The sequence below is a fragment of the Carettochelys insculpta genome, chromosome 2, assembly GCF_033958435.1.
Source record: "Carettochelys insculpta isolate YL-2023 chromosome 2, ASM3395843v1, whole genome shotgun sequence".
Taxonomy (NCBI): Eukaryota; Metazoa; Chordata; order Testudines; family Carettochelyidae; genus Carettochelys; species Carettochelys insculpta.
Genome location: NC_134138.1, coordinates 8,226,072 through 8,253,229, shown reverse-complemented (window position 1 = coordinate 8,253,229; position 27,158 = coordinate 8,226,072). Strand labels below are relative to the sequence as shown.

General features: G+C 51.3%; 1 protein-coding gene across 2 annotated transcripts; it reads left to right on the top strand.

The window, feature by feature from the left end:
• The first annotated feature begins 18,467 nt into the window (after positions 1-18,467).
• LOC142008409 (ly6/PLAUR domain-containing protein 2-like) lies at positions 18,468-26,991 on the top strand. Of its 2 annotated transcripts, XM_074985599.1 has the most exons (3): positions 18,468-18,519; positions 24,793-24,912; positions 26,700-26,991. In XM_074985599.1, exons 1-3 carry the CDS (start codon positions 18,468-18,470, stop codon positions 26,903-26,905), a joined length of 378 nt encoding a protein of 125 aa, XP_074841700.1. In that variant the 3' UTR covers positions 26,906-26,991. The 2 variants fall into 2 exon arrangements, 1 of the variants encoding a protein (XP_074841700.1); XR_012644132.1 differs by lacking the exons at positions 18,468-18,519; positions 24,793-24,912 and adding an exon at positions 25,894-25,997 and having other exon boundaries at positions 26,700-26,805.
• Positions 26,992-27,158: the final 167 nt, after the last annotated feature.

Below are 27,158 nucleotides of genomic sequence, written 5' to 3'. Positions count from 1 at the left end.
CCTGGCACTTCTCCGCTGCAGCTGGCAGGCTCACCCTGGCCCCCCGTCCCACACCCCGCTCTCTCACGCACTTAGAGCTGGCTGCAGATGCTTCTCTGATTAGAGTTTTTGTTCCTGCTACTAATTGCGAATAAGACACTCCATATTTATGTGTGTGCACACGCGTGTGTTTATGTGTACCTATGCAAGTGTTTGTGTGTGCAGATGGGTAAGTGTTTGTGTGTTTACACAAGTGCGTTTGTGTGTGCGCGTTGGGCCTGAGAGAGAGAGATACGCTGCTCGGCTGATACGTCAATGACGCCGTCAAGCACCCACCCATGTAAAAGCATTAGAGTTCATGTGCCGGAAACAGGGCTTTTGGCAGCCTGGCGTGCTTTGCCGCGGTTGTCTGGAGCATGTCCGTTAGATGAGATACCCTTTACGGCAGAAGAGCCAAGCAGAAGGTTCGATCTGTACATACCGAGGATGCTGCCTTCCAGCTGCGGCTGTCGTACAAATATTGAGTCATCCCAGTAAGGGAAGGGAAGCCTTGACGTGGTTGGGAGACCCAGTTCTGTGTGCACAGTTTCTAATCAGCTCCGTCACATCCAGGAAATACAGAGCTGAGCTTCCCAGCAACCTGTCAACCTTGATCTCCTGTTAACTCCTTCCCTGCTGCTCTCCTTGTCCCACCCAGGCCGTGTCCCAGAGAGATTTTCCCCTACAGCCACCCCAGTGCTCCTCTGCACTTGTTTCATTGTAGACTCATAGAATCCTAGGGTTGGAAGAAGCCCCAGGAGGTCATCTGCCAGTCAGGTTCTACAATTCTGTAATTGATCGAGTCCAGCCTCCTGCCGAATGCATAGAGAGGTGATGGATTCTCCACCCCTTGAGGTTTTTAAGCCCCAGCTTGACAAGGTCCCAGCTGGGATGACTCAGTGGAGGTTGATCCTGCTTGAAGCAGGGGGCTGGACTCGATGACCTCCTGAGGCCCCTTCTTAGCCCTGTAATTCTATGATTCTATGGTTCTAGGGTCAACCCCAACTAAATCATCCCAGCCAGGGTTTTGTCAAGTCGGGACTTCAAAACCTCTAGGGATGGAGATTCCACCACCTCTCTAGGTAACGCGTTCCAGGGCCTCACCACCCTCCTCGGGAAATAGTTTGTCCTAATATCCAACCTAGACCTCCTGCTCTGTAACTTGTGACCATTGCTCCTCCTTCTGCCATCCCTCACTACTGAGAACAGCCTCTCTCCATCCTCCTTAGCTCTTCCTCACCCACCTTTCAGGAAGTTGAAGGCTGCTAGCAGGTCACCCCTCACTCTTCTGTAAACTAAATAAGTCCATCTCCTTCAGCCTCTCCTCGTAAGTCATGTGCTCCAGCCTTCTAATAATTTTGGTGGCCCTCCAGGGGACCCTCTCCAATGCATCATCCTTGCTATATTGGGGGACCTAGAACTGGATGCAGTGCTCCAGATGTGGCTTCACCAGTGCCAAATAAAGGGGAAATAAAGGAGAATATCGTCTGCTGCAGCTGTTCTGCATGTCTGTAGCACCCTCTAATTCCATTCTCCCTTTTGGGCTTTCATTCTCTCTCTGGTACATGCTCTAGGCCAGAGACCGGAACAAGCCCTGCCACGTGGCTGGTGGGGTGTTTCCCTTAGATTCATACACCCTACAGGGAAGAGTGGAGACATTAAGCAACCCAGGGCATGTTTTCCTCCCAGCTGCTTGATTTCTGAGACCCGTGTGCTCACACACACACACATGCCCTGTACTGTTGACCGGCTGCAAGGGGAGAAGGCCGAGCAAGAGAATCACTAGCAGAACCCAGAGAAGGGACACTAAAGAGATTCCTCTCACCTGGCTCTGCCTCCGTGAGGTTTCGTGGTACCACTCTGGAGCAGAGAAAGGATCTCAGTGAGGGTCATCGCAATATATTCCCCTTCTCAGGACTGGTCGCAGGATTTCTGGAGCTTCCTCCCTCCTTCCCAGGAACGTCTTCCTCAGCACATCCATATGAGCTCTTTGCTGCCTGGGAGCTCCCATTCAGACCCTGCTGTCTCTTGCCTTCCCTCTCACGCCTGAGGCCCTCTGAGTTTAAAAGGAACATTGCAATCTCTGACACGGGTCCACCCTCCCTGACACAACCTGGTGGCTGGCTCACACCAAGTGCAGGCAGCTAGCTCAGAGGACCATGGCTGGGTTGCAAGCTGTGCAGTGCAAGGAGGAGGAAGGTTGGAGGCCAGCTGGCTGGTTGCACAGATGTGGGGAGGGGGTCCCAGCTCTATATCGGCTTATATTAGAAGTCCCTGGCCAAGGCAGGCAGTTGCTTAGCACATTGGCATAGGCAAGGGGGCAGCAAGCTAGGCCAGGTACAGATGGGGAGTGCATTGTGAACAGTCAGGGGTCACACAGTTATCAGGGTTATTAAACCCACATATGATAAGGAATCAGCCAACCACTAGCTGACTGGCTAGGAAGAGACTTCTCCTGTGGAGCACAGTCTTCTATCGCTACCTCCGCTGAAGTAGCTGGGGGTGGCAGGATGCTACAGTGGATGGACACCCAAGCTGACCCCATGTAGACTCCAGCTCAGTACAGTGTTCAAGCAACGGAGGTTCACGTAGTTAGGAACGACCAGCACTAACGCTCATAACTATTAGCCCAGCGCATGCTGAACTAATCAGGTCCATACAGTAGGACAGAGCTGGGCCTAGGACCCTGATCTCCTGCCTGCTCAGCCTGAGCCTGAGCCACAGGACCACCCATCCCCTCTACTGCAAACCTGTGACGCATGTCGAGTCATGGAATTTTAGACCTGGAAGGGACCTTGAGAGCTCATCAAGCCCAGTCCCCTGCCCTCCAACCTGCTCTTAAACATCTCCAGCGAGGGAGATCCCACAACCTCCCCAGGCAATTTATTCCAGTGTTTGACCACCCTGACAGTTAGGAGCTTTTTCCTAATGTCCAACCTGAACCTCCCTCGCTGCAGTTTTAGCCCCTTGCTTCTTGTCTAAATCCATTACATGCAGCTGCTCCTGTCTCAGGGCTGCTACAACAAAGGGGACAGCCCACAGTTGTCTTCTCGAGGGCTTGCACATTATGGCTGAGGAGCATTTACTCTTCACTGTCCCCAGCCTCTGCCTCCACCCACGAGTGGGATGTAAGGACCTTGTTTACCACGCAGCTCATCTGTAGCCATGGAGACCTCCTGTAGCAAGGCCGCACATGGGAGCCAGCTCTGCTTATTTGCTTCGGCTGTACTGTGCTAGCGAGATGGGCCAGAGTCCTGGTCAGGGTTCCCTCTAATTTCTTCTACCCGTGAGCAGAATAAATTTTGACAAATGCACCAAGGCATGTTCAGGTGTGCACCACTCATAGAAACACAAGTTGTCGGCTGTGGGTGCTCTGCTAATCAGCTGGGTGGCACCTAAATCTCTCCTGGACAGCCGCCCAAGTGCTCAGCTTACAGGGAATGCTGGTCCTGGGCAATAGTAAATAGGCAGCAAAGAGGAGTGAGAGAGAAAAGAGGACACCCAGGATAGATAGGTTGTTCGTCAGCAAATGTCTCCATCAGGCACGTCTCCACTATCACGTATGTCAGCAGAACTTATATTGATGATGGGTGGGAAAAAACATCCCCTCCCCACCCCAGGGGGTCATGAATGAATGCCTGTAAAGGTTTAAACCCAGAGGTGGTGGGTTCTCTGTTGGCAAGCTGACAGGTGAGCCCATGCGAAGAGAGAGGGGGATTTCTGAATTGAAGCAGTTACCTGCTGAGAGGGTCTTGCTTTTCTGTGGCCAGAGCAGTGAGACACAGAGCTAGTTTAAGTCTGAACCAGGCTTGGAGTATTCAGTAACTGTCCAAGCCTCAAGGAGACCTGGACACAGGTGCATGTAAGCAGGAAGGAACTGCTTAGCCAGATGCCAGCCGGTGATTGTTTATTTCAGGCTTGGTGCGGGACTTCTCAAACTGGCTGATGTTCCCCATGCACACTGTAACTTCTAATCTGAATATCAAGAAGTAATTCTGAGTGCTTTAATCTTTCTTTCTTTTTTTCCCAGTTGTTCTGTAACACCTAGAAACCAAGTATGCTTTGTTGCATAGATCTTTTGGTTTTGTTAATAAATCAGCTTTTTAAGGAAAAGATTTGATGCCAGTGTCCTAAAGAAGGGTTTGTGTAGGTACGTGTCTGAGACTGAAAGGTTAGCTACCAGAGACTGCAATTTAATGTCTTCCTCTTTCTTTTCAAGCTCTCTCCTAAGGGAGGGTTAAAATCTTGGGGTTACCCCACAGGAAAACATCCCCAGTGTGTCTTCCTGTGTTCCAATGAGGGGTTTTTTCACTTGGGCTGTGCCTACACTTGCATTCCTCTTTTGAAAAAGCTATGCAAATGAGGTAAATTGAAAATGCAAACGAGGTGCAGATTTGCCTACCTGGCACCTCTTTTGCATATCCTTATTTCAAAATAGCTTCTTTCAAAAGAAGAAAACTGGTGTAGACGCTGCTCTTTCAAAAGTAAACCCGATCTTCGAAAGAATCCTTCTTCCCTTTCTTTATGAGAAAGATTCTTTCAAAGATGGGGTTTCCTTTCAAAAGAGCAGTGTCTACACTGGTTTTCTTCTTCTGAAAGACGCTATTTCAAAATAAGAATATGCAAATGAGGTGCCAGATATGCAAATCTGCATCTCATCTGCATTTTCAATTTACCTCATTTGCATACCTCTTTCAAAACAGGAATGCAAGTGTAGACACAGACTTGGGTGGCAGCTACCTCCCAGGGTCAGGGAATCTGTGACCTTGGGCAGTTTTGAAGCAGAAGGCTTTAGCGACACAGTATTTTTAAGGTCTCCCCATCTTCTGCACTTGGAGTGTCAGAGTGGGGAACAACCTTGACACGGGGACATAAGTTTCTCTAGCATAAGTGGTAGCCTGCACAGTGCTGTGTCAGTGGGAGATGCTCTCCTGCCACTCGCTGGAGACAATTTAATTACATCGACAGGAGAGCGCTCTCCCGCCAGCCTCAGGAACTTAAAGCACAGCTGTGCCTCTGTAAGTTCCCTCGTATACAGCTGGCCCCAGTCATGCATTGCATTATGGGCCCCTGGCTGCTGGGTGAGCCCTGGAACAGAGCCCAATGGGACTCTCCTGCCTCTGTTGCTCCTAGATGTTCTACTGTTCCTCTACTAGCCAGCCTCGGCTTAGGTTAAAGGATCGGAGAATACAGGGCAGCCCCTCCCCTCGGCCTTCTCTTGGAGCATCCAGCACAGAGCTGTAAAGCTGAGATGATTTTATTTGCCCTTTAAGTATTTCCAAGGAGTCACCTTTTAATGGGTGCGGGAGCCACTGGGTCAAGAGCCCCTCCCCAGAGCCTGTTACCGGCTAAGGACCACATCCTGCGGAGTGAGTGCTCCAAGTCGGTGGCTGATGACAGGCAGCATCTCCCTGGCAATGGCATCCTCACGGGTCCCCCGACGGCTCCGACTGCCACTGCTGTAGCGGGGCGTATGTCTGCCTCATGGTGAAAATGAGTCCTTGTTTCAGGACCAGTTATGGCTCTACAGGCCATGGGCCATCACTGGTGTCCAGAGGGCTAATCAGGTGGTGGCTCTCAGAACCCGCCAAGCTGACAGCCACGCATACTTCTCCATAGCACCCACACAGGGCCTCAAGAAAAGGTGGGATCTACGTGGAGGAAGCCGGTAGCATCCTCTGTGATGGGGTGAACAAACCTTTCACATCAGGCCCCTCTTCTCGTCTCTGCAATTAGCAGCCCCCCCCCCCCCCCACACACACACAAAACTACCCATCTAACGTCATTCAAACTGGCAGCAATTGCAGTTATGTTCATATAAAAAAAACAACTGGCATGTGTAGGTCAGTAGGTAGGTAGGTAGTCCGTCGTGTCCAACGATGATCTCTTGAGCTTGCACAAACTCATTGGTTGTGGACTCGCATGTGGCTGAGGAGTCCAAGCTTTGGACAGCATGGGCGTTCACAGTGGGGTCAAGGGAAATGTCCTGGCTCTGTTGGTGCGGCTGCTGCTGTTGCTTTCTTCCTCTCACGAGCATCAATGAGGTGTACGTGTCGCTGCTCTTCAAAGTTGTCATACGCGTGTCGTACGAGAGCACGCCAGCCTGTTCGATCTTTGCATGCTGCTCTAGCTGATCTGGTTTTAAACCAGCATGAGCAACGTTGGCACGTGTAAGAAAATAAGAGCTTAACATGTAAAAACTTTATTCATCGGAATAGAAATGGGAATAAACCGGCATAAAAACAGCAACACGTTTCAACATTTTTCATGAGATGGATGAGCCTGAGACTCAGCAGCGGATCGTGTTGTGCCCCCTTAGGAAATTTCACAGCCCCCCCATGGGGCCCACCCCCCACTTTGCACACCCCTTTTCTGTGACACATTTACAACCTGGGGGAAACAAAGCAGTGTAGGCGGGGCTCTTTCATAAATAAACCACATCTTCAAAAGAACCCTTCTTCTTGAAACAAAATCGGAAGAATAAAGAATCGCTTCTGAAAAGCGATTATGTAAATGAAGCATGAGATATGTAAATCAGTGCCTCCTTCTGGAATAGTTTATTTTAAAATAAAGCTGCTGCGTAGACATAGCCGTTCACATTTGAGCCCCTGGTGGCACTGCTTCCAGGGGCTCTAATCTGAAATAGGCTCTATGGTGTGTGGACACACTATTTCCGAATAAGGTTTGCTTATTTTGGTGCTTCCCTGGAGTGTGGACACATTATTCCAGAATATCCTATTTTGGAATAATAACTCTGGAATAAACTATTCCAGAATTACTCTGCAGTGTAGATATGCCCTTAAGGAGCTCAGTCTGTCTAGCTTATCAAAGAGATACTTTTTTTTTTGGCCCTGTTACACTTCTAGCCTCCACAACATGCCCTGATAACAAACGCCACGGATTGATTGTAAGTGGTGTGAAAACTGCCTCCTTCTGGTGGTATGAAACCTGCTGCTTATTAGTGTCCTTGGGTGACTCCAGGATGGTGTGTTATGTGAAAGAGTAAATAATACTTTTACTCTGCGCCAGTCATGATTTTATTGGCTTCTTAATATCCCCGCCCCCCCAGTTACAGAATCATAGAACTGTAGGGCTAGACGGGGTCTCTGAAGGACAGCTAGTCCAGCCCTCTGCACCGAGGCAGGACCCAATAAAACTAGACCATCCTGGACAACGTTTGTCTAACCTGTCCTTGAAACTCTCCAGGGACGGGGACTCCACAACCTCCCTTGGAAGCCAGGGCCAGGGCTTAATTGTCTCTATAGTGGGGAAAAACAGCGTCTAACTGTAGAGGTGCAAGTTAGGGGGTTTGCCCCCTCCAGGGTGGGGAAGGCCACAACAACTCACTACAGTTGCCTGTTCAGAGTGGAGCAGCGTCGCTACGGGCCTCAGTTCCCCTTTTCCTGGGCTGAGAGGGCAGGCAGCAAGGAAGCACCTCACCCTAGGGCAGGGCAGGGCATCTGGCAAACCAACAAGTCAGCGTGGGTCTGGAGAGGCTCAAGGTTGGTGCTCCAAAGGGAGGGGTAGGGGGCATAGGCCCACCTGTTCCACTGCACCCCAGCCCAGGGCCTTAACAGCAGCCATCCTTAGCTGCCGGTCAGGCTGCAACATACTGACATGGGCTGTGGTGGGGCGTCCCCCAGGGCTACTTCCAACCTGCACCTCCATTGGTGCGGGGTCCCACTCAGGGTCATCCGGGAGGTCAGGCAGGTCCATGGCCTCTGCATAGGTGGTGGACAGCAGCTCCAGAGACTCGGGCAGGTCAGGGTCTTCCCGGCAGCGAGCCCACAGCAGGTCAGAGGGCACAGGTAGATCGGGGCCCTCAGGCTCGGACGTGCCTCTGAGGTCAGGACAGGGCAGCCAGCTGACTAGCCTGGCACAGGCTATTCGGCACTTGCTCGCAGGAGCCCCATCGTGGCCTTCTGTTCAGCTCAGAGGCTGCCCTTTTAATGAGCTCTGTGACTCTGGCACTTCCTGCCTTGAGTGTCAATCTCTGGGGGGCGGGGGGTAAGGGTGCTCTGGCTCCATCCACCCAGGCCCCTGGGAGGTTTCCTCTGCTTTCTGGGGCAGGGGAAAGACACAAGCCCTCGCTACACTAACCTAAATCCTTGCTACAGCTTAAGTCCTTCACCTCTGGGCCAACCTTCAGTGGACCTGCCACACAACTGATCACCACCCTCTTTGTAATAGTCCTCCACTGCTTTGAAGACTCTGTTTCCCATCTGTCTTTTCTCAAGGCCAGTCATCTCTTTTGCAAGCTGGACGGTCTCAGTCTTTTTAATCCCTCCTCTTACGGAAGTTGTTCCACACCCCTGATCTTTTTGGTGGCTCTTCTTTGCACTCTCCCCCATCCTAACTGCTCAGCATGAAATGCTTCTATTACAGTTCACGCGAATGGGAGAGAAACCCTCTGGGAGCGTCTACACTAGACGGCTACTTCGAAGTAGCTGGCACAATGTCAAAATAGGACTCATTGTGTCTACACGCGCCGTGTGCTATTTTGACGTTGAAATCGATGTTAGGCGGCGAGACGTTGAAATTGCTATTCCTACCCGAAGATGGGAATAGCACCCTACTTCGACGTTCAGTGTCGAAGCAGGGCATGTGTCGATGATCCGCATCCTGCTACGTTGAAATAGTGGGATCCTCCATGGCAGCCATCAGCTGAGGGGTTGAGAGACGCCCTGTCCAGCCCCCGCAGGGCTCTATGGTTGCCGCGTGCAGCAGACCTTAGCCCAGGGCTTCTGGCTGCTGCTGCTGCTGCTGCTGCACCTGGGGGTCCATGCTGCATGCACAGGGTCTGCAACCGGTTGTTGGCTCTGTGGATCTCGTGCTGTGCAGGCCGAGTGTGTCTGGGAGGGGCCCTTTAAGGGAGCAGCTTGGGGCTTTGCTGGCCCCTTATTTAGACGGGGAGCACTTGTGTGTGTGGATGCTCCACATTTCCTTCTGGGGCAGCTCCTTTTGATGTTCTCCATCGCTGCTTCGACGTTGAACATCGATGGCACCAACCCTGGAGGACGTGTAGATGACACTCATTGAAGTAGTCTATTTCGATGTCCTTACTTCGAAATAGGCTACTTCGACATAGTGTGCTAGTGTAGATGAAGCCTCTGTGTATCTATGCAAATACAACTTGCTCCTGCTTTGCTAAATGTGTTAGATATTCTGCAGATGGAGCAGTATTTTGCTTATTGTAACTAACTTAATTTGTGACCCAACACCAGCTATGTTTGTATTATAAGCAGGGAGAGTTGCAATACGGTTAATAATGTTTGTAATTTTAAGGGAATACAGAAAAGAAGGAAGGTGCTAAATTGTTCCAAAGCAAAGGGCTTATGGTTAGCAGCCTGAGCTTTGCAAACACAGAGGCTCAGCTTTCAAAGGCCTACGGGGTGGCTGAAAGGCTATTCTGGTTAGGAGGTGAGAATGGTTTCTCTTGTCTGGACTAGTCTGACATGTTTCTACCCCAGTATTTTAAGACCAGTGCTAAAAATGCACCGTTAGGTGCCTCTTTTCTTACGCCATTTGTGTTGGAGCAGTGTCTCTTCCCCTCTGCTTGCCAAGAGTTGAAAGCACTGGGAGCTGAAGTTATTTGAGGCTGCTGTGCAGAAATCACAGCCAAGAGGTCGATGGCAACGAGTGGTGATTGACAACCAGCAGGGAGGTGGAAGCAAGATGCAACAAGTGGCAAGAGGCCCCCAGAGCGATGGTGGCACTACAACTGGGCAGCTGTGGAGAGGGGTGATGAGCAGCCAGCAGGGTGGCAGCAGAGAGTGGATGGCGAGTGACCAGCAGAGTGAGCACGCTGCTTCTTTACCTCCCCTGTCCCACTCGGGATGGGAGTTGAGCCCTGGGTCTGTCCAGACCAAGGGCAGCAACTGCGATGGGGTGGAGAAAAGGCTTGGGCATGTGAAGGGGACTTTTGGGTTGCTGCACTTAAAAACCTGAGAGGAAGAGGACACTGCCCAACTGACTTGGGGTGGGGCTTTTACTGGTGGTTTTGGTGATGAACTCTGTGGTGTTTTCCCAAATTAATGAGAAGTTCCTTCCCTCCCTCTTCTTAAAAATTGCTTTTCCACAGTAAATCTCCGTGCTGGCGAGTGCGGAAGTGTCATCTCTCCAGGATGCCCTGGGAGGGTGTGTGAATTTCTCTGGTCACTGGGTGGGAGCTCCAGCCAGTTCTGCATTGCACGGATGGTGCGGAATCCCCCGAGACTGAACCCGGCCCTGGCAGCTGCTGGCTCCACCTGGCTGGAGGGTTATATAATATATCTTTTTGAGCTGGAACGACTAGGACTGCACTCAGCATTCCAGGTGTGGGCGTTCCATGGCTTTATATAAGGGCATGAGGATTAATATTGCTGTCTGATTGTTTTCCCAGGCTGTCAAACTGGTCCGCTCTCATTCAGTTGATGTGGAAATTACCTGTTAAAATTACATCTAAAAAAATCTGCCAAACCTAACCCAAATTATATTTGTATAGCTCCCCCACGTGGACACATTTATTACAGAATAAGAGTAGCTTATTTCAGGCCTCCTTGATCACCAACTACCGGATTTTTTTGTCGCTCCTTCCCACAAAGTTATCAAATCAGGTGTAGATTTAAAGGTGCCTTCCAATAAAATTTATTGGCTGTTTTTCCAACAAAACCAGCAGAGCGTCCAGGTTCCCAAGGGAGTTCTGTCAACAGTGAGTTGCCAGAACGCAGCACTTCTGTCGACACCTGTATCCCACTCCCCACGAGGAATAACGTCTCTGTTGACAGAGATTTTTCGACAAAAAGGTAGGCTGGATGTTCCAGGAAGCCTTCTGTCAACAGAAAGGGCTTCCCAGACACCGGGCAACCCTGTCTGCTGTGTTTCCGGATGGCTGTTTTGCTGATAGAGTCTGTCTGCTATCTGTCAACAGAAGTTTTGTTGGAAGATATCTTTCAGCAACGTTGCCTCATCGATCAATAAAGAAGGCTAGAATAGATTTTGCCCCCTCAAAAGGGTTTCATTTTCTCCCTCTACCTTTGAGGAGTTTGCAGAGAACTTGTAGTATGACATCAAAAAAAGGAAAGAGAATGAAGGTTGAACAAAGGGGAGAGGAAGAGAGGTTTTTTAGTACAATTTCACTGCAACATTAATGTGAATGATCTACTCTTGAGTGACTTCAGGAATATTTAGCCTGTCACAAGAGAGTTATGGACATGCTGCAGAATAACTAACTTGTCATCACAAAGTCCTGGGTCCACACTTACTTTCTACCACCTGCTGTGTTGTGCAGACCTCTGAGGGCACATAACGTGGCTTGTAGATGTGCAATAAGCTTTGCCATGCTATGTAGGCTTTTGCAGCGTGTTGAAGAAATACCTGTCTGTCCTTTCTGGGCACCATGGGCAGCCATGAGGCTGAGCTTGCACACATTTAACTCCAATGACTAATGAACCTGTTGGAGAAAGGAAGGCTTGGTTAAAATTGGACGCTTAGGTTAATACAAGGATCACTGACCCTTTCTGTCCCTCAACACCCACAAAGGAGCTTCTAGAAAAAATGGGAGGGGATGACATTCCGAAACATAAATGAAAGCAGCGAAACCCAATGCTTGCTTTCAAACAAGCCAACCACCACCTCAACAGGAATTCTTCATAAATCAGCAAGACGAATCCATTTGCCTCAACACTGGTGGTGAAAGGGCAGAGCCGCTCATGGAAATTCACAGACTCAGGGGCGGCCAACAAGAGCTGTTTCCCTGCCCTTTCTGAGCCATGAGCAATGAATGCCTCGTGATTGTTAAACCTGGTGGCTCACAGGGTTAGGGACAGTTCTCAAACTGGGTGTGTTTAATGAGGGTGATGGTAATCGGCTTATGAGTCACAAACGTTCAGCATCTGGAAGCCGCATCTTCCTCATTGCCCTCTGGTCAGAGTGTTCCAGTGAGGGACACCCTAATACTGTCTCCTCCTCTCCCTGACGGCTGGGAGAACCTCGCGGGGCAGGCCCATATCGCTGCAATGAGCCCCGTGAGCTCCCTCACCCCCAACGCCGGGAGAAGGCCTAAACTAAACTCACCTGCCATTTCCTTCCACGTGCTTCAGACATGAGAGACATGTTTTGCTGCCTTATCCTTCTCCGGGGGTCTTCCCCCACTTCCCCTGGGATTCCCTCATAGCCATACGCTCAGGCCTGGGTCCCCTCACTGGCTACATCTCTACCACCCGCAGCAGTGAGCCATGGAGCCCGGGTCACCAGGCTGGCTGGGCTCCCGCTAGGGTGCTCAAAGCAGCTGAACTCTGGCTTGAGCCCCCAGCGCCCACACAGCTAGCCTCAGAGCCATACTGCAAGCCTGAGTCTGTCAATGCCGGGACTCGCTGCTGTGGGCTGCCAAGCACCGTGGGTATCTCCCAGCATTGCACCACTGTTGCTGGAGGGTGGAAGGAGATGGGTCACTCCACTGCTGACATTCAAAGAGATAGGGGGCAAGTGGGGCTCACTGGGGTTCCAAGAAGCCGTCTTGTTTATGACATAGCCCAGCGTGTGCAGTTCATGCCAGGAAGAAGTGGGGTTGTGCATACGGTCCTCCACGCTGCGGGGGGGCGGGGGGGGGTTCCATATACCTTTGGGTCTGCGCTCAATGGGCCTGAGCTCTGGGGCAAGTGCTGTAAGCTGAGTCTTCCCAGAGCTGACCTCAGTTCTGTTGCTCTGCAATGAGGCATAGCCCTGCTGGTGCGTGTGCTGGAAGAGGCTTGAGAGTCTGGTGGATAGAAAGCTGGCTGGCTCAGCAGGTGATGATCAGTGGCTCTCTGGCTGGCTGGCGTCTGGTATCGAGCAGGGTACCTCAAGGGTTGGTTCTGGGGCCAGTTTGGTTCAACATCTCTATTCATGGCCTGGATGAAGGGATGGATTGCACCCTTAGCAAATCTGTGGACAGCAGTAAACTAGAGGAGGAGGTTGGGGCTCCAGACCCCTCTGAAATGCTGGCTCTTGGGGTAGCTGCCCCTTTTGCCCCCACTCTTGGCAAGCCTGTATTTCTATTGGTGGTGCACATTTGCACATACCTGGGTACGCATAAAATTTATTCTGCACAAGGATGAAAAATATTCAAGGGAACTGACCCTTCTGGAAAACTACAGACCCCCAACAGTTTGCAGATCACAGAGTGAAAACCACTGTTCTAGATAGGACCCTGGCTATTGGGACCAGTGTCCTTGCTAGCCCTCCAACTGTACCAGGACACTCTACCCAGGTTCTGTGGCTGCGCTGTCGCAGATGCGCTATCAACAACAACCCATGTCAGGATACAAACACACCTCACCCTGAGCCACGTGTGAATGGGGAGCTTGGGGTAAGTTCCCTCTGTGCTGGCTAAAGTCCTTTGGGTAGCCTGCCACGGCTTTAAACAGAACTGAAGTGGTTTCTTGGCCTCCGGGGAATTATCGTCTCGGCTACGCTAGTGTTGCTCCCAAAACCACCCACCCAGCCTGCCTGGTGAGTGTCACAGAGCTACAACAGGCTGAGAGTGGCTTGCCGCCATCTTGTTTACCCACATTCCGGCTGACTGAACTGACTTGATTTCTCCACTCTTGATGTTCGCAACTCCACATGACCTGCCGATAATGGGCCACATCCACCCTGACTGAACAGACCTTGTCAGCTCGGGTCCTTCCCTTGACTGAGACTCCTTCTTTAAATCCTCCTCTGAAATCCCCCCGCTCAGGCATCTGACGAGGTGGGTCTTTGCTCAAGAAAGCTTATGCTCCAAAATAGCTGTTGGTTTATAAGGCGCCCCAGGACTTCTTCTTGTTCTTGTTGATTATGGCTACATGCAATTGTTATGCCTCACAGCAGAAAGACTGGTGGTGGTCATGCTTACAGGAAGGGGTTTCTACCCTGGGGCAGAAGGACTCTGGGAAAGATTTGTGATCATGGTGGAGGATCAATCAGACATGAGCTCCCCATGCTGGAGTGTGTCCAGGAGAGCTAATGCGATCCTTGGATGCACAAACAAGGGAATCTCCAATAGGAACAAAGAGGTTATTTCAGCATTGTATTTGGCCCTGGCGTGACCACTGCTGGACTCCTGTGTCCAGTGCTGGCACTCACAATGCAAGAAAGATGTTGAAAAACTGCAGGCTTCAGAGCAGAGCCACGAGAAAAAGGAAAGGATTCGAAAACCTGCCTTACAGCGAGGGACTCAGAGAAATCAGTCCATTTAGCTGAACAAGGAAAAGGTGCTGGATAACTTGATTACAGTCTCAGTTCCTATATAGGGAACAATTATTTAATAATGCGCTTTTGTAGCCAGTTCAGGCTCCTGGAGGGGTTCCCCGCCTTCCGGGTCAGTGGGCAGCCACTCCGCCCCATTGCCACAGGTGCCAAACAACCCCCAAGTCACTAGTTTGGGGGTCCCCACCTTGCCTCAGGTGGGTGAAAGGCAACAGTTCAAAGCCCGGCCTTACTTCAGGCAGGCGCTAGGAAAAATTAGTTCTTGTCAGGGCCTAGCCCTAGGTCAGGGCAACAGCAAATCCACAGTCTTAGAGTTCCCTGGCCCTAGCTCAGGGCAGGTTGGCAAACATCCACAAAGGATCTCACGCCTTGGTTCAAGGTGGGGCAAGCCCAGGCCCTGGTGCAGGGCAGGGCAACAAAAACAACAGCCTATGAACAGCCAGGCCCTATCTCAGGGTGGGGCAGCAAGCAAAGAGTTCAGGATGCTGCCTTACTCAGGAGAGCCCCAGCCCTAGCTTAGGGCAGAGCAACCAACCCAGTTCCCACAGTTCACCCAGTTCCATGATGGGCACACACACTTTGCCTGAGCTGGCAGAGAGCGGGAGACGGCCACCCAGCAGATGGATGGCAGGCGGGACGTGGGCCCACCCACTCCACCATGTCCTGGCCCAGAGGCCCTGATCAGACCAGCACGGTCTGCGGCACGGGTTAGTGGGGAATCCAGACAGCAACACAGCAACCCAAGGCCCTTTGACGGTCCTCTTACCCCTAGTCTCCTCCCTGGCACACACCCCATGTCCAGGGAACTTCTCAAGGCTCTCAGGGTTCCAGGTCTGCCTGGGGTCCGATCCAAGCCTGCGAGGCCTATGGGTTCTTCCACTGCCTCAGGCTGGCTTGAGGTGCCGGTTGAGGCTGGTCCATAGGTTGGTCCAACAGGTCTTCTACAGGCCAATTCTGCTGGGGTCCATGGGCTGCCAGGACTGGCAGGGGCCCAGGTGGTCCAATCCAGGCCAAGACCTCACCCAGCTGGTCCTTAGCCTCCCAGGCTGGGAGCCCAGAACCATCCTCTGGCCCCTCTGGAGGCTCAGCCCCAACTGAGTCCTCAGCCCGGGCTTTTTATGTTCCAACGCTACTGTACACATGTGAAATTTGGACCACATAAAAGCATCAGTTGAAGGCACTTCAACAATATAATCAATGCTGCCTCTGGAGAATCCTAAATATCTCTTGGGAGGACAGGTGCACAAACACTAGCGGCCTGGAAGAGTCGAACATGACCAGCACTGAAGCCGTTATCATTCACAAACAACTTTGTTGGACTGGTCACATGGTTGGGATGTCTGATCAGCACCTCCCAAAACAGATTCTGTTTTCTGAACTGGAGGAAGACCGGAGGAGTGCTGGGTAACAGCGGAAGTGATATAAGGAGGTGCTGAAGGCACATATGAAAAAATGCAGCTTGGGTGTTGACACTTGGAAGAACCTTGCCCAGGACCATCCCCAGCAGAGAGCAGTAATCTGTGAAAGGGTGATGCAAGTTAAAAAAATATAGAGAGATACACATCTCATAGAGCTGGAAAGGACATCACGAAGTCCAATCCCCTGCATTCTTGGGAGGACCAAGCACCACCCCTTCCCATCCCTAAATGGCCTCCTCAAGGGCTGAGCTCATAACCCTGGCTTTAGCAAACCAGTGCTCAAACCACTGAGCTGTCCCACTGTAGTACAGACAAGGAGAGATGGAGAAAAAGAAAAGAGTGGCAAAAACTGTCCCACCCCACTCCAACGGCTACCAACACCTGCCCTTTCTGTAATAAGATTTGCATTTCCAGAATCAGGCTCATTAGCCATCAATGGACTCCCAAAGAGGAGGGTGACATGAAGGCATCCTCATTATTGAGTGACCACCAAGAGAGACTGAGTGTAGGAGGTGAGGGCCTGCAGGAGACCTTAAAAATACCTAGCTCCTATAGGTTCTGTCCAGTCCCTCTGGGGTACCTGGCATTGGCCACTGTTGGAGAACAAGATACTGAGCTAGAAGGCCCATTGGTCTCTGACCCAGTATGGCCAGTCACTGTTAAGTTTGGGAGAGCCAGAGGTTGAGGTTTGGTGAACATCTCGCTGGGCGTGGGACAAGGTAAAGAACAGAGAAGCAGGACGGAGCTGGACAGTCGCAGAACAAGCTACGGGAAGGCAACAGCCCATCTCTGGCAGTAGAGGGGTTAAGACTGGGGAGTTCAGAATGGAAGCCCATTGAAGGTTGCTGAGAAGAATGATTGGTCCAGCCCCTTTGCTGATTCTCCTCAACTCCAGAGCAGTGGCAGGGCTGAATAGAGAGACCTATTTATACAAGACAAAGGGGCCATTGTCTCCTCCTCCCAGAGAGTGGCTGGGTGCAGCTGTATGCCAGGACAACACCTCCAGTGCTAATTAAAGCTAGCACAACCTGCTAGCTGGGCCAGTAGCCAGTGGGCAGGGTTGGCACCATGCCTAGTGATGATGAAGGCCTCCCACCTAGCTGAGCCACCTGCCCCACACACCCAGCTTTTGCTCCCTCACGTGCAAACATCTTCAGTGAGCAGAGAGGGAGGGTGGAGAACACCACGTCCCAACACAACACACCCAGCTGTTCTGAAGATCTGGCTCCCATGGCAACTGCAGCCCATCCCAGGACGGCAGCTCTTTAATCCTTCTTTCCTCGTGATTAAAAACGGAACCGATTCCTGGTGCGACAGGCTAATCTGGACGAGACTGGCAGGTAAAACTGGAAGTCCCTGAAACTGGAGGCTGCTGGGACCCCGTCAGTCTATTCCACAACCGTTTTCCGGCCCTATGGATAGCGTCATCTTTAAACCTCCTTTTGTTGCTGTGGACTCGGAAAAGCCAGGGTGATTCTGGGCCACGGTGCAGCCAGAGTTCCCTGTAAGCCAAGTGCTTGGGCGGCCGCCCAGGAGAGATTCAGGTGCCTCCCAGCTGATTAGCAGAGCGCCCACTGCTGGCAGCGTGTGGTTTTTTTTCTTTTTTGTACGGGCAGTGCACATTCCCACGTGCCTCAGTGCACCTAACAAAATTTATTCTGCTCTTGGATGGAAAAAATTAAAGGGACCCCTGGGTGCAGCCCCTCCTCCCCACTGCTTCTGGGTGAAGATGCCAGAAACCCAGCACATCTCCCACATCTTAGCAAATCCCAGGAGACTTGCCTGAGGCAGATCCCAAGTAGTTCCCACCTAAGCTTAAACTACCCACCAGCTGTTGCCCTAATGCTGTTCCTCCAGACCTAGCAGGAGGCGCAGAGCTAGTGTAGACAGGCCCTGGATTTTCCTCACCACTGTTTATTACTGAGGCTTGCTCAGAGCCTCAGCTGGGCCCCACCGCATGAGCACTCACCCCAGGCAAGGAAGGAAGTGGGAGGGGCTGGTTTCTTGATAAGGCATCCGCAAAGGAGGAAGGACAGGCCAGTGGTCCAGGCCCCAGAATGGGAATGAGGACACCTGAGCTTCATCCTCAGGGAAGTCACTATGTCTCAATCCCTCTCGCTACAGAGCAGCAGGCAGCCCGGCCTCGGGGAGCTCCCAGGCTGAATAAGCAAGCCCGGGAGGGTAGGCAAGGAGCAGCAGTGGCCTCCTATACTGAAGGGAAACTGAGGCACAAAAAGGCAAAGCAGCCTGCCCAAGGGCTCACAGGAAGTCTGTGGCAGAGCATGAATCCCCCACGTCCCAACCCCGCAGGCTGACAGTAGAACTGGCCATGCTGTGGGACTTGCTCTTTTCAAACCCAGAGAGGCTTCAGGCCCTGCTACCCAGAGCTTCTAAAGCGGGTGTCCCCCGCAGGAGCCCCTAGAGGGGAAAGCAAAAAGGAGCACAAGACGCTGGCATGAAGAGTCACTCCAGTGAAAGAGGATGAGCCGTAGGGACCCCTCTTCCTCTCATCTGACGGGGAGGGTACAACACCCACCTGCCCCAAACCACAGCAATGATCCCTGACCATAACCCTGCTGGGCTGCAAACTTCCCAGCCCAGCCCGGCGGAGCTCAGCATGTGTACCTGGCAAAGGGGGTGGGGTAGAAGGGGCGGGCCCCACTGCCGTGAGCTCACTCCAGGAACTTGTTCCACGGAAGCTCTGGCAAAGGCTTTAATCAGAGCCAGATGGGAGGGGAAATTCCCTGCAAAGGGAAAGTGTGGAGAGTGCCAGGGGAGAAGCTTTTGTTCTTCTTAGCCACCCACGCCGAGAGTCTGCTGGGGATGAAGGCGCTCCTGGCTGCTCTGCTGGCTGGCCTGGTCTCCCTGGAACTAGGTAAGATTGCAGGGGCTTCACCCGGAGTGCAGCGATTTATCTGGGATAGCCCTGGTGAGCGCCAAACTAAGGGAATGGAGAAACATCTCCTTTACCGTAAAATGACTATTCTTCCCCACACAGGGGAACGACCCTGCTAGGTGACATAGGATCTTCCTGCAACCCAGACTCAACACATGATCTCATAGGTACCGTGGCACATTAGAAGTCGGTACCAACACAGAAACACCTCTACTGACGGATGAGGACAGCAGGGGTGACTCTCGTTGCATGTTTACTGTAAGATCACCCTTATTGAGAACATCTTCCTAGCCAAGTAAGTCTCCACTGGGGCCCTCTGCACCATGGAGTCTGGCATTAGAATCAGAAGCACTGAGGTTATCAGTATTAATTTAGCTATGACCACTCAAGAGAACAGCAACAGAGAGGTGGCCGCATTAGTCTGTATTCTAACAAAACACACCAGCAGTCACGGAGCACTTTAAAGACTAACAAAATAATTTATTAGGTGATGAGCTTTCATGGGGCAGACCCACTTCCTCAGATGCTGGAGTCGTTGTGGAGAGTTCTCTGAAAACATCCCCTCACTGAGCTGCAGCAGTCAAAAGGCAAACCGAATGTTAGGAATCATTGACAAGGGATAGGGAATAAGACAGAGACTATCTCATTGTCTCTGTATAAAGCCATGGTATGCCCACATCTTGAATACCGTGTGTATAGCTGTGGGGAGGGATGCCTCAGTGGTTAGAGCATTGCCCTAGTAAACCCAGAGTTATGAGCTCAGTCACTGAAGGGGCCTTGCAAGGGTCTGGGGCATCATCATCGATAACTGTGGGCTCAGCGCCCGTTGGTGTCTGATGCCTCTCTCACTATTTCCTTCCATCCTTCCCTATCCAGTGCAGAGTGGCTTAGTTCTGTAGACTAGCTCCTCACCAATCTACTACATCATCTATCCAGTCTCTGTGGGGTCTGCCTCTCCTATTCAAACAGTCCATTATGCTGAATACCAGGGTCTTGATTTTTTCGTTCATCGTTCATTCCACAAATATGCCCAAACAGTTGCAGCTTCTGTTTTATAACCTTCTGCAGCAGGTTCTCTTTCGGCTGCATCTTCCTGTATAATTCCCCATTAGTGACCTTCTGCATCCATCCTATTCTCAGAATCTTTCTATAACAACTCCTTTCGAACGCCAATGTTCTGCTTTTTGAATCTTTCGTTATCACCCGTCTCACATCCGTACCACATGCTGCTGAATACACACATTTTCAAGACGCCCAGCTTCGTTCCTACACTCATCACTTTGCTCTTCCAGATCTTATCCATCGTCTGGGACAGGTTAGATTTAAAAAACATAAAGTCCATCAGGAACGGTGGTAGGTCCTGCTGTGAGTGCAGGGAACTGGAGTTGATGACCTCTCATGGTCCCTTCCAGCTCTATGGGATACGCACATCTTCATGTTTCAAGGTGTGGTCACCTCATCTCAAAGAACCTGTGTTGGAAAAGGTTCAGAAAAGGGCAACAAAAATTGTTTGGAGCGGGCACCACATCAAGAGAGATTAATAAGACTGGGTCCTTTCATCTTAGAAAAGAGGAGACTAAGGGGGGGTGTGATAGAGGTCTATAAAATCAGGACAGGTGTGGAAAAAGTGGTAAGGAAAAGTTATTTACTTGTTCCCATAACATAAGGACTAGGGGTCACCAAATGAAATTAATGAGTAGCAGGTTTAAAACTAGCAAAAGGAAACTTTTCTCTATGCAGCGCACGGTTGGCCTGTGGAACTCCTCACCAGAGGGGGTTCTGAAGACAAGAACTTTAACGGGGTACAAAAAGGAACTAGATACAGTCATGGAGGTTAGATGCATCAAAGGCTAGTAGCCAGGCTGGGCAGGAATGGTGTCCCTGCCCTCTGTTTGCCGGAGCCTGGGAATGGGTGATGGGGAGGACTCACTTGACGATCACCCGCTCTGTCCACTCCCTCCAGGGCACCTGGCATTGGCCTCTGTCAGAAGACAGGACACTGGGCCAGATGGATGGACCTTTGGTCTGACCCAGTGTGGCCGTTGTCACATTCCTAAGTACTGAGGGGTTGGAGGCTGGGAAAAGGTCCTGGTGTCACCTCTAATACCTGGTGATCAGCTAGTGCTGAGGTGTCCACACCCAATCTGGGCTGAGAACTGCCTTGGGCTGAAGGCGTGAACTGATTTAAAACTATGCTGGGCTTTGGGTCTCTTCTTACTAGGGGCCAGGGCAGGCAGTCCTTGCCCTTACCTTACCCATGGGCTGGATGGCCCAGGGGAGGCACTGGGGGTTGATTTGGATTTGACAAACAATCCCGCAAAGAAGAAGAAGGCTTTGGGGATGGGAAATAAGGAGGTCACATTCCTGGCCTAGGAATTAGGCACAGTAAGGGAGATCTCTCCTGCCCTGCCCTGCACCTGTGCTAAACAGGTGGCAAACACATCCACCTCTGGGTCCCCTTTGCACTCCCTCCACATTGGTTAAAGAACTACCAAGGTACTAGGGCCAGGGAGAGCGGGAACCGGTGTGCAGCAGAACAGGGAGGGCAACAACCCTGGGACACATGGGGAAGGAGACCAGGGAATTGCAGGCTGACATCTGACCCGGCACCAGCATGCTCCATCCAGCCAACCAGCTTGGTCTATCTGCAACAGGAGCGTGATGGTGGCAGTCCATATATCTTGGTTGGCCAGAGGATGGGGAGGGATCTAGCTGGATCCAGGACTGTTGATGCTAGCACCGATTTAACCAAGGGGATTCAGCTTTTAAGCCAATCTCTGGCTAAGGGGGTTTGGAAGAGACTTTTACAGGAGAGATGATCCTACATGTGCCTCCCCTGGTGTTTCCTGAACCTTTCCCCCAAGCACGTGGTGCTGGCTACTGTCAGAGACATGACTCCATGTTCCTTATGTGTGATCCAGTCCAGTGCCCCCTGTGTTCCTGTTACACAGCACCGAAAGCTGGGCTGAAATTAACAGTCTGCTGGTGAGTAGGGTTCACTCCCCATCTCTGCTGTAACTTTACTTATACTCCAGGAGTCTTTCAAGAGTTAACCGCATAGAGATTTCCCTGTTGTGTGCTGCCTAGCCCTTCATTGCTTCCCTCTGCTGAGGCAAACCCAGCCCTTTGCTGACTTTCTGTATGTACCATGGGCCAGCTCATGAGCTCTGTTTGCTCCACCAGAGTGACACCGATTTAGATCATCTGAGGCTCCTGCCCCATATTTCTGGTTACAGTCCCCTTCCCAGTAATTAAATCCACGTGCTATTCCACTATTTCCCCTGGGTCTACTCCGGCCCTGAATTCAATGGGGCTGCAAAGACCAGTTTCCACCCAGAGACAGGTCAGTAGCAAGGTCCCCCATTTTACAGATGGAAAGACTGAGGCACAGAGACTGGAACGTGACTTGCCCAAGACTGCAGTAAGACAGGGCATGGCTGGGCACAGAACCACCCTTGAATCACACTCTGGTGTGCTACTCACTGCTCAGTAGTCCAGACAGCAGTACAGCCCTTTGTTTGCCATTGTTCTGCTTCTCCATGGACTTCTTCCCCACTGCTAGATTCTTCCTTAGTATAATAACCCCTCCTGTGTGCTTCTTTGGCTCCATCCCCTGGCCTCTCTCTAAGGCAATCAGTCCTTTTGCTCCTCTGGGAAGGATCCATTTGACAAGAAATGTGGGAGCCTGAGTCCCTTCTTCTTTAACCTGGTGTAAATCAGAAGTAAGTCTATTGACATCAGTGGAGTTACCTAAGTGGAAAAATGGCATGAGAGCAGATTCAGGTCCAACACTGGCTGAGGCCCTGATCCCGCATGCTTACAAACAACAGGAAGGAAGGAAGGACCCTTTATTTTGCAAGTCACCATGGCTACATCTATGCTTAAGATAAAAAAGGCCACATGAGCATCTCAGAGCCAATGCCACCTGACTCAGGCTCACAAGACTCACACCCAGACCTAAAATTATCTGCATAGATCAGTATTCCTGCTAAATGTTTCCATCCATGTGCAGAATAATTTTTATTAGGTGCACACGTGTGGATGTGAACCACCAGGAAAAACACATGCTGTTGTCCCTAGCCAGCTGTGGGTGCTCTGCTAATCAGCTGGGCAGCAGCTGAATTTCTCCTGTGCGGTCACCCAAGTGCTCAGCTTACAGGGAACACCGGTGTAGACATTCCTGCGTGGGTGGGAACTGAGGCTGCAAAACCCAGAGGAGGGAATGGATCTCAGAGCCCAAGACCTAGCCCAAGGGAGAACACCCACCCTGCAGGTATTAGCCCCATGCCACAAGCATATGTCTGCACTGCAGTGCAGTTGGACCATGCCAGCCAACTCAGCTCACAGGGATCAGGCAAAGGAGTACAATAGCTCCCCCTCCTTCTGCCCCTCTGCTCTCTGATTGGCTCACCTTGATAATAACTTTTCTGATTTGTCAACCTTGATTACTGTTTTTGGTTCTCTGTGCCTTAATATGGAGTCTGTTCTGGTCTGTCTATGGGCTGAAGAAGTGGGTCTGTCCCACGAAAGCTCATCACCTAATACATTATTTTGTTAGTCTTTCAAGTGCTACTGGACTGCTTTTTTGCTTTGATTTTACATTCAATGGCCAATTGAATTAGGCCAGCTAATTGCATCACAGCTCCTTTTAAAATTCCAGCCAAAATGACTGCCTAGGCAGCAGACTACAGTAGTCCCAAGTTATGCAAGGGTTGCATTCCTGCACACCCTTGCATAACTCGGATTTCGTGTAAGTGGGGTCATGGGGGTAGCTGGGAACCAGGTGGCAGCCTGGCTCCTGGCTCCCTTGAGCTTGCGGGAGCCAGGAACGGCTTCTGCCCTGCTTCCCCCAGCTGGGGGAGCTGGAGGCTTTCAATATGCACATAACCTGCATTAATGTGAGTTAAGTGCAAATCGAAATCGTGCACACCAGGGGATTACTGTATAGGAGAGTTGTCCACCCAAAGCCCCTGGTTGCAGGTGGGAGTTGAACTTCTCTAATCCAGAACGCTCTTGTCCAGCAACATCCATAATCTCGCATGATTTTAGTTAGTTGGAGGACAACTCATCATGGGTGTGGCCAAGCTTCCCACGGTCCCATAAAGTTTGTGTACAGCCACCAGTCCTGGCTCTCAGTGTTCTGTGCTGTTATTTAGCTCTAATTTACCCCTACATGTCTTGTAAGAGCCCAGTAAGCAGTGAAAGTGTTGGTAATGTGCTAGACCACATCGACTTCTCGTGGTCTGGCAAATTCTCTCATCCGGCACTGGTCAGGTCCAGAGGGCACCAGCCCAGAGAAGTTCAATCTGTATTATTAGAAACAAAAGTAATTTCTTCCTCCATTTTCACCAGGAGGGGGCAGTAGAAACATTTGTTCCTGTTTTTTAACAGTAGACTTTTAGTGAAGAAATCAGACTGCTATGTCAAAAGGCTTGACTGTGCAAATAGGTGGGACTCCTACAAGGAAGTAATGATGGTTGCCAGGAAGGCGGTTCACAACACATCCTTGCAATTTTCAAGTTACCGAACCCAAACTAGGAGACTGTGATCTAAGGCCTTACAAAATACAGGAATAACAATAATTAAAGAGCCAGCTACAGGGGGTCCTCGATACACGTCGAGGATCGGAACCACAAAGTTGCGACTGAAAGCGAAACGACATATAATCAGGAGTTTTCCCCTCTAAGAAATAGTGTGAACAGAGGGGGAAAGGAACTGTAAAAGGGTAAATGTTGTCTGTGTGACCATTTAAACCTAACGCATCTCTAACTGACGTAACCAGACATTCACAGCATTTTAAGCAGCATTTAAAGAAATGATCCTATCCCAACAATACATTTTTAAACCACTTTTATCCTATGTGAAGTACGAAACAGAGGATGCTGGGAGGATACGCTAATTTTCCATTTTCTAAATGACATAAGTGAGAGGAATTTTTACATCGTGCACCTCAAAATTTCCATGAGGTCAGTGTGACACAATTTATATCAGAGGGACTAATTTCGAGGACTGACTACAGCTTGGTCTTTTAGCTCTGAAGACCTGGATTCATACGCAGCAACACGCGACTGGTTAGCATTGACCTTGAACCTCTGACTTACAACTGCAACCTACCCTGGGGAGAAGGCACGGGGCGGGGGGATCTTGTGAACTACACCCCCAGGTAGCAGAGCTGCAGGTTCTCCTAGCACAGCCAGACTCTGCACCAGCTCAGATCTGTTCTGAGACATGACATTTTATTCCTCTCGGCAGCCCAGTCCTTGCAATGCTACACCTGCAAAGAACCGACAGATGTCTCTGCATGCACCACCGTCAGCAACTGCTCCGAGAAAGCCACTGCCTGCAAGACAACGGTGCTTTCTGTAGACTCCGGTAAGTCTCATCCAATCACTGCAGATTAACATGGCCAAGGAAAAGCATCTCTTACGTAGCTCGGTTGTAGATTCTCCTGCACCGGCTTGTCTCTTATGCTACCTAGTTTGGGATCGTTCCTACGTGCAGTGGAGAAGTCCCAGTCTCAACTTACAGATGGAAAAAAGTCTATTTAATTCTGCCCTGGTGGTAATTCACCAGGATCTGGATGCTTTCTGCTTCATCAATGATCAACTGTATCTCTTCTCTGTCTTGTGGAGATCTGGACTCCCATTCCTTCAGAGAAGTTTTGCCGGGTGCCAATCGTTTACAAAGGAGAATAACAACATGCCACTGGTAATTTTACAGTAGCATCACTCGACTCTTGCACGCTTTGAACTGATAGTCTGGACGCTGTCACTGTTGGAGAAACTGCTCTATGGCTCGTATGGGGGTGCCCGGCGGGACCGACAGTCACCGTGGGCCCCAGGGCAAGGTGGGAAGGGGGCCTGGCTCCATACCCCTGGAGGAGGTGGGGTCAAAGGCAGCAGAGGCAGAGCCTAAGGCAGTCAGACCTTAGCGCTGGGCCCACAGGTGCTGGAACTAGCGGTGTTGCAGGGGAGGTGCTGCAGCACCCCCTGGTTTGACGTGCTTTCCTTTCCATAAAGTGTTTCCAGGCTGGTTTGACCCCTCTCAATGCCTCCGCTATACAAACTGTCCCCCTGGTTGGACTCTCTCCCCCAGGCACACAGAGCAACGGAGCTGCACTGCCACAGCCTTTCAAAGGGTCCTGGAACTCCAGCCGCAGCCACTTCCGAAGTAGCAGCAGAAGCGATGGGAACTCCAAGCCCCTTTAAAACACCGGGCCCCTGAGCCACTGCCCCCTTTGCCTCCCCCCAGGCTCCCTTCATCATCAGGCCTGTCCCTGCTTCACGTGTCCATCTAAGCTGCACATCCCACTGCGCTGTGCGGTGATTTTACCCTTAATTTACCCTGTCCCCAGGTCAGGCTCGAGAGGACAGAAACGCCAGCGGACGCCTGGCTCTGAACTCCATACCACTTCGGCAAAGCTGCTGTGTCTTCACACGCACGGCATCTAGTGCATTGTGGGTACCACTCGGTTACAGATGCAGGTTGAAACCCTTTCATCCGGCAGGACCGTGGATGTTGCTGGACCAGAGAGCTCCAGCTGTGCAGGGCTGGAGCGGAGCCCAACTGGCAGCAGGGAGGCCTACCGGCTTCCCGCTCTGGAGAGACCCGGGGGCAGCCATGGGACAGGGAGCCAGGTCAGGTAGCCCCAGTACATGAAGCCTGGCTAGAATTGGGGAGCCCTATTGAGGGGATCCTGCCCGCCCCATAGCCACAGTGACCCCAGCCAGGTCCAGGGGACCCTGTAACCTCATAGCAGGGAGCTGGCTAGAGCAAGGAACCCTGACAGTAGCCCTGCAGCAGTGGGGAACCTGACCAGTGTGGGGGAGCCTGACAGCCCTGTGGGAGAGCGCTGCAAGAGCTGGCTCCCTGCTCCAGGCAGCCTGGGGTCCTGACTTCCCCTCGTCCAGCAAATCTCCTCGTTCGGGACCACTCAGGTACCGAGAGTGCTGGGTGAGGGAGGCACAATCTGTACTAAAACCAATGAGAACTTTTTCTCACAGGCACTAAGGCTCCTTTGAATGGATTTTGCTTCCCCTTTTAAGGCCCCTTTCTACTTCCAAGACTGTGCACGGTGGCTTTAGCATAAAGGAGAAATGGCCCCGATATCCATAAACCTCCTTTCATCATTTCCCTCTCCTCTAATCCACCCTTTGTAGGTTACCCCTTTTTCGGGAACATGACCGTGTCCAAATCCTGTGCTGAAACGTGCATGCCCTCTGACCCTGATGGGATTGGGGAGAGTCACCCCGACTCGTGCTGTTCCACCGACTTGTGCAACACCAGCAACACACCAGCTCTGAGAGCCAACACCCTGGGGCTCACAGCCGCTGCCCTCTGGACCCTCGTTAGGGTCCCAGCGTAGCGTAGCCGGGCTACTAAACCCCCCAGCCAAGCTGCCCAATGCGTGGGAGTTTTACACACTAAAGAAACTTCGTCAATGAATGTCGGGAATTTAATGGACCATTGGAGATCAAACCCAGCCAGCTTTGAACCCCCTGCAATGCTCTGCTCTGCTCCCAGCTGTTCTTCAGCATTCCCAACATCCTGCTGCTTTCCCGCTGCCAGGGATGGGCGTGGAAGAGACATAGCTGCTGCGGTTGAGTGACAGAGGGACT

What these genes read in the sequence shown, in the direction of transcription:
- LOC142008409 (XM_074985599.1), top strand. Translation starts at nt 18,468, where the DNA reads ATGAAGGCGCTCCTGGCTGCTCTGCTGGCTGGCCTGGTCTCCCTGGAA. An exon ending in CCTGGTCTCCCTGGAACTAG is followed by an intron (nt 18,520 to 24,792) that starts GTAAGATTGCAG and finishes TCCTCTCGGCAG; the next exon opens with CCCAGTCCTTGCAATGCTAC. An exon ending in GGTGCTTTCTGTAGACTCCG is followed by an intron (nt 24,913 to 26,699) that starts GTAAGTCTCATC and finishes CACCCTTTGTAG; the next exon opens with GTTACCCCTTTTTCGGGAAC.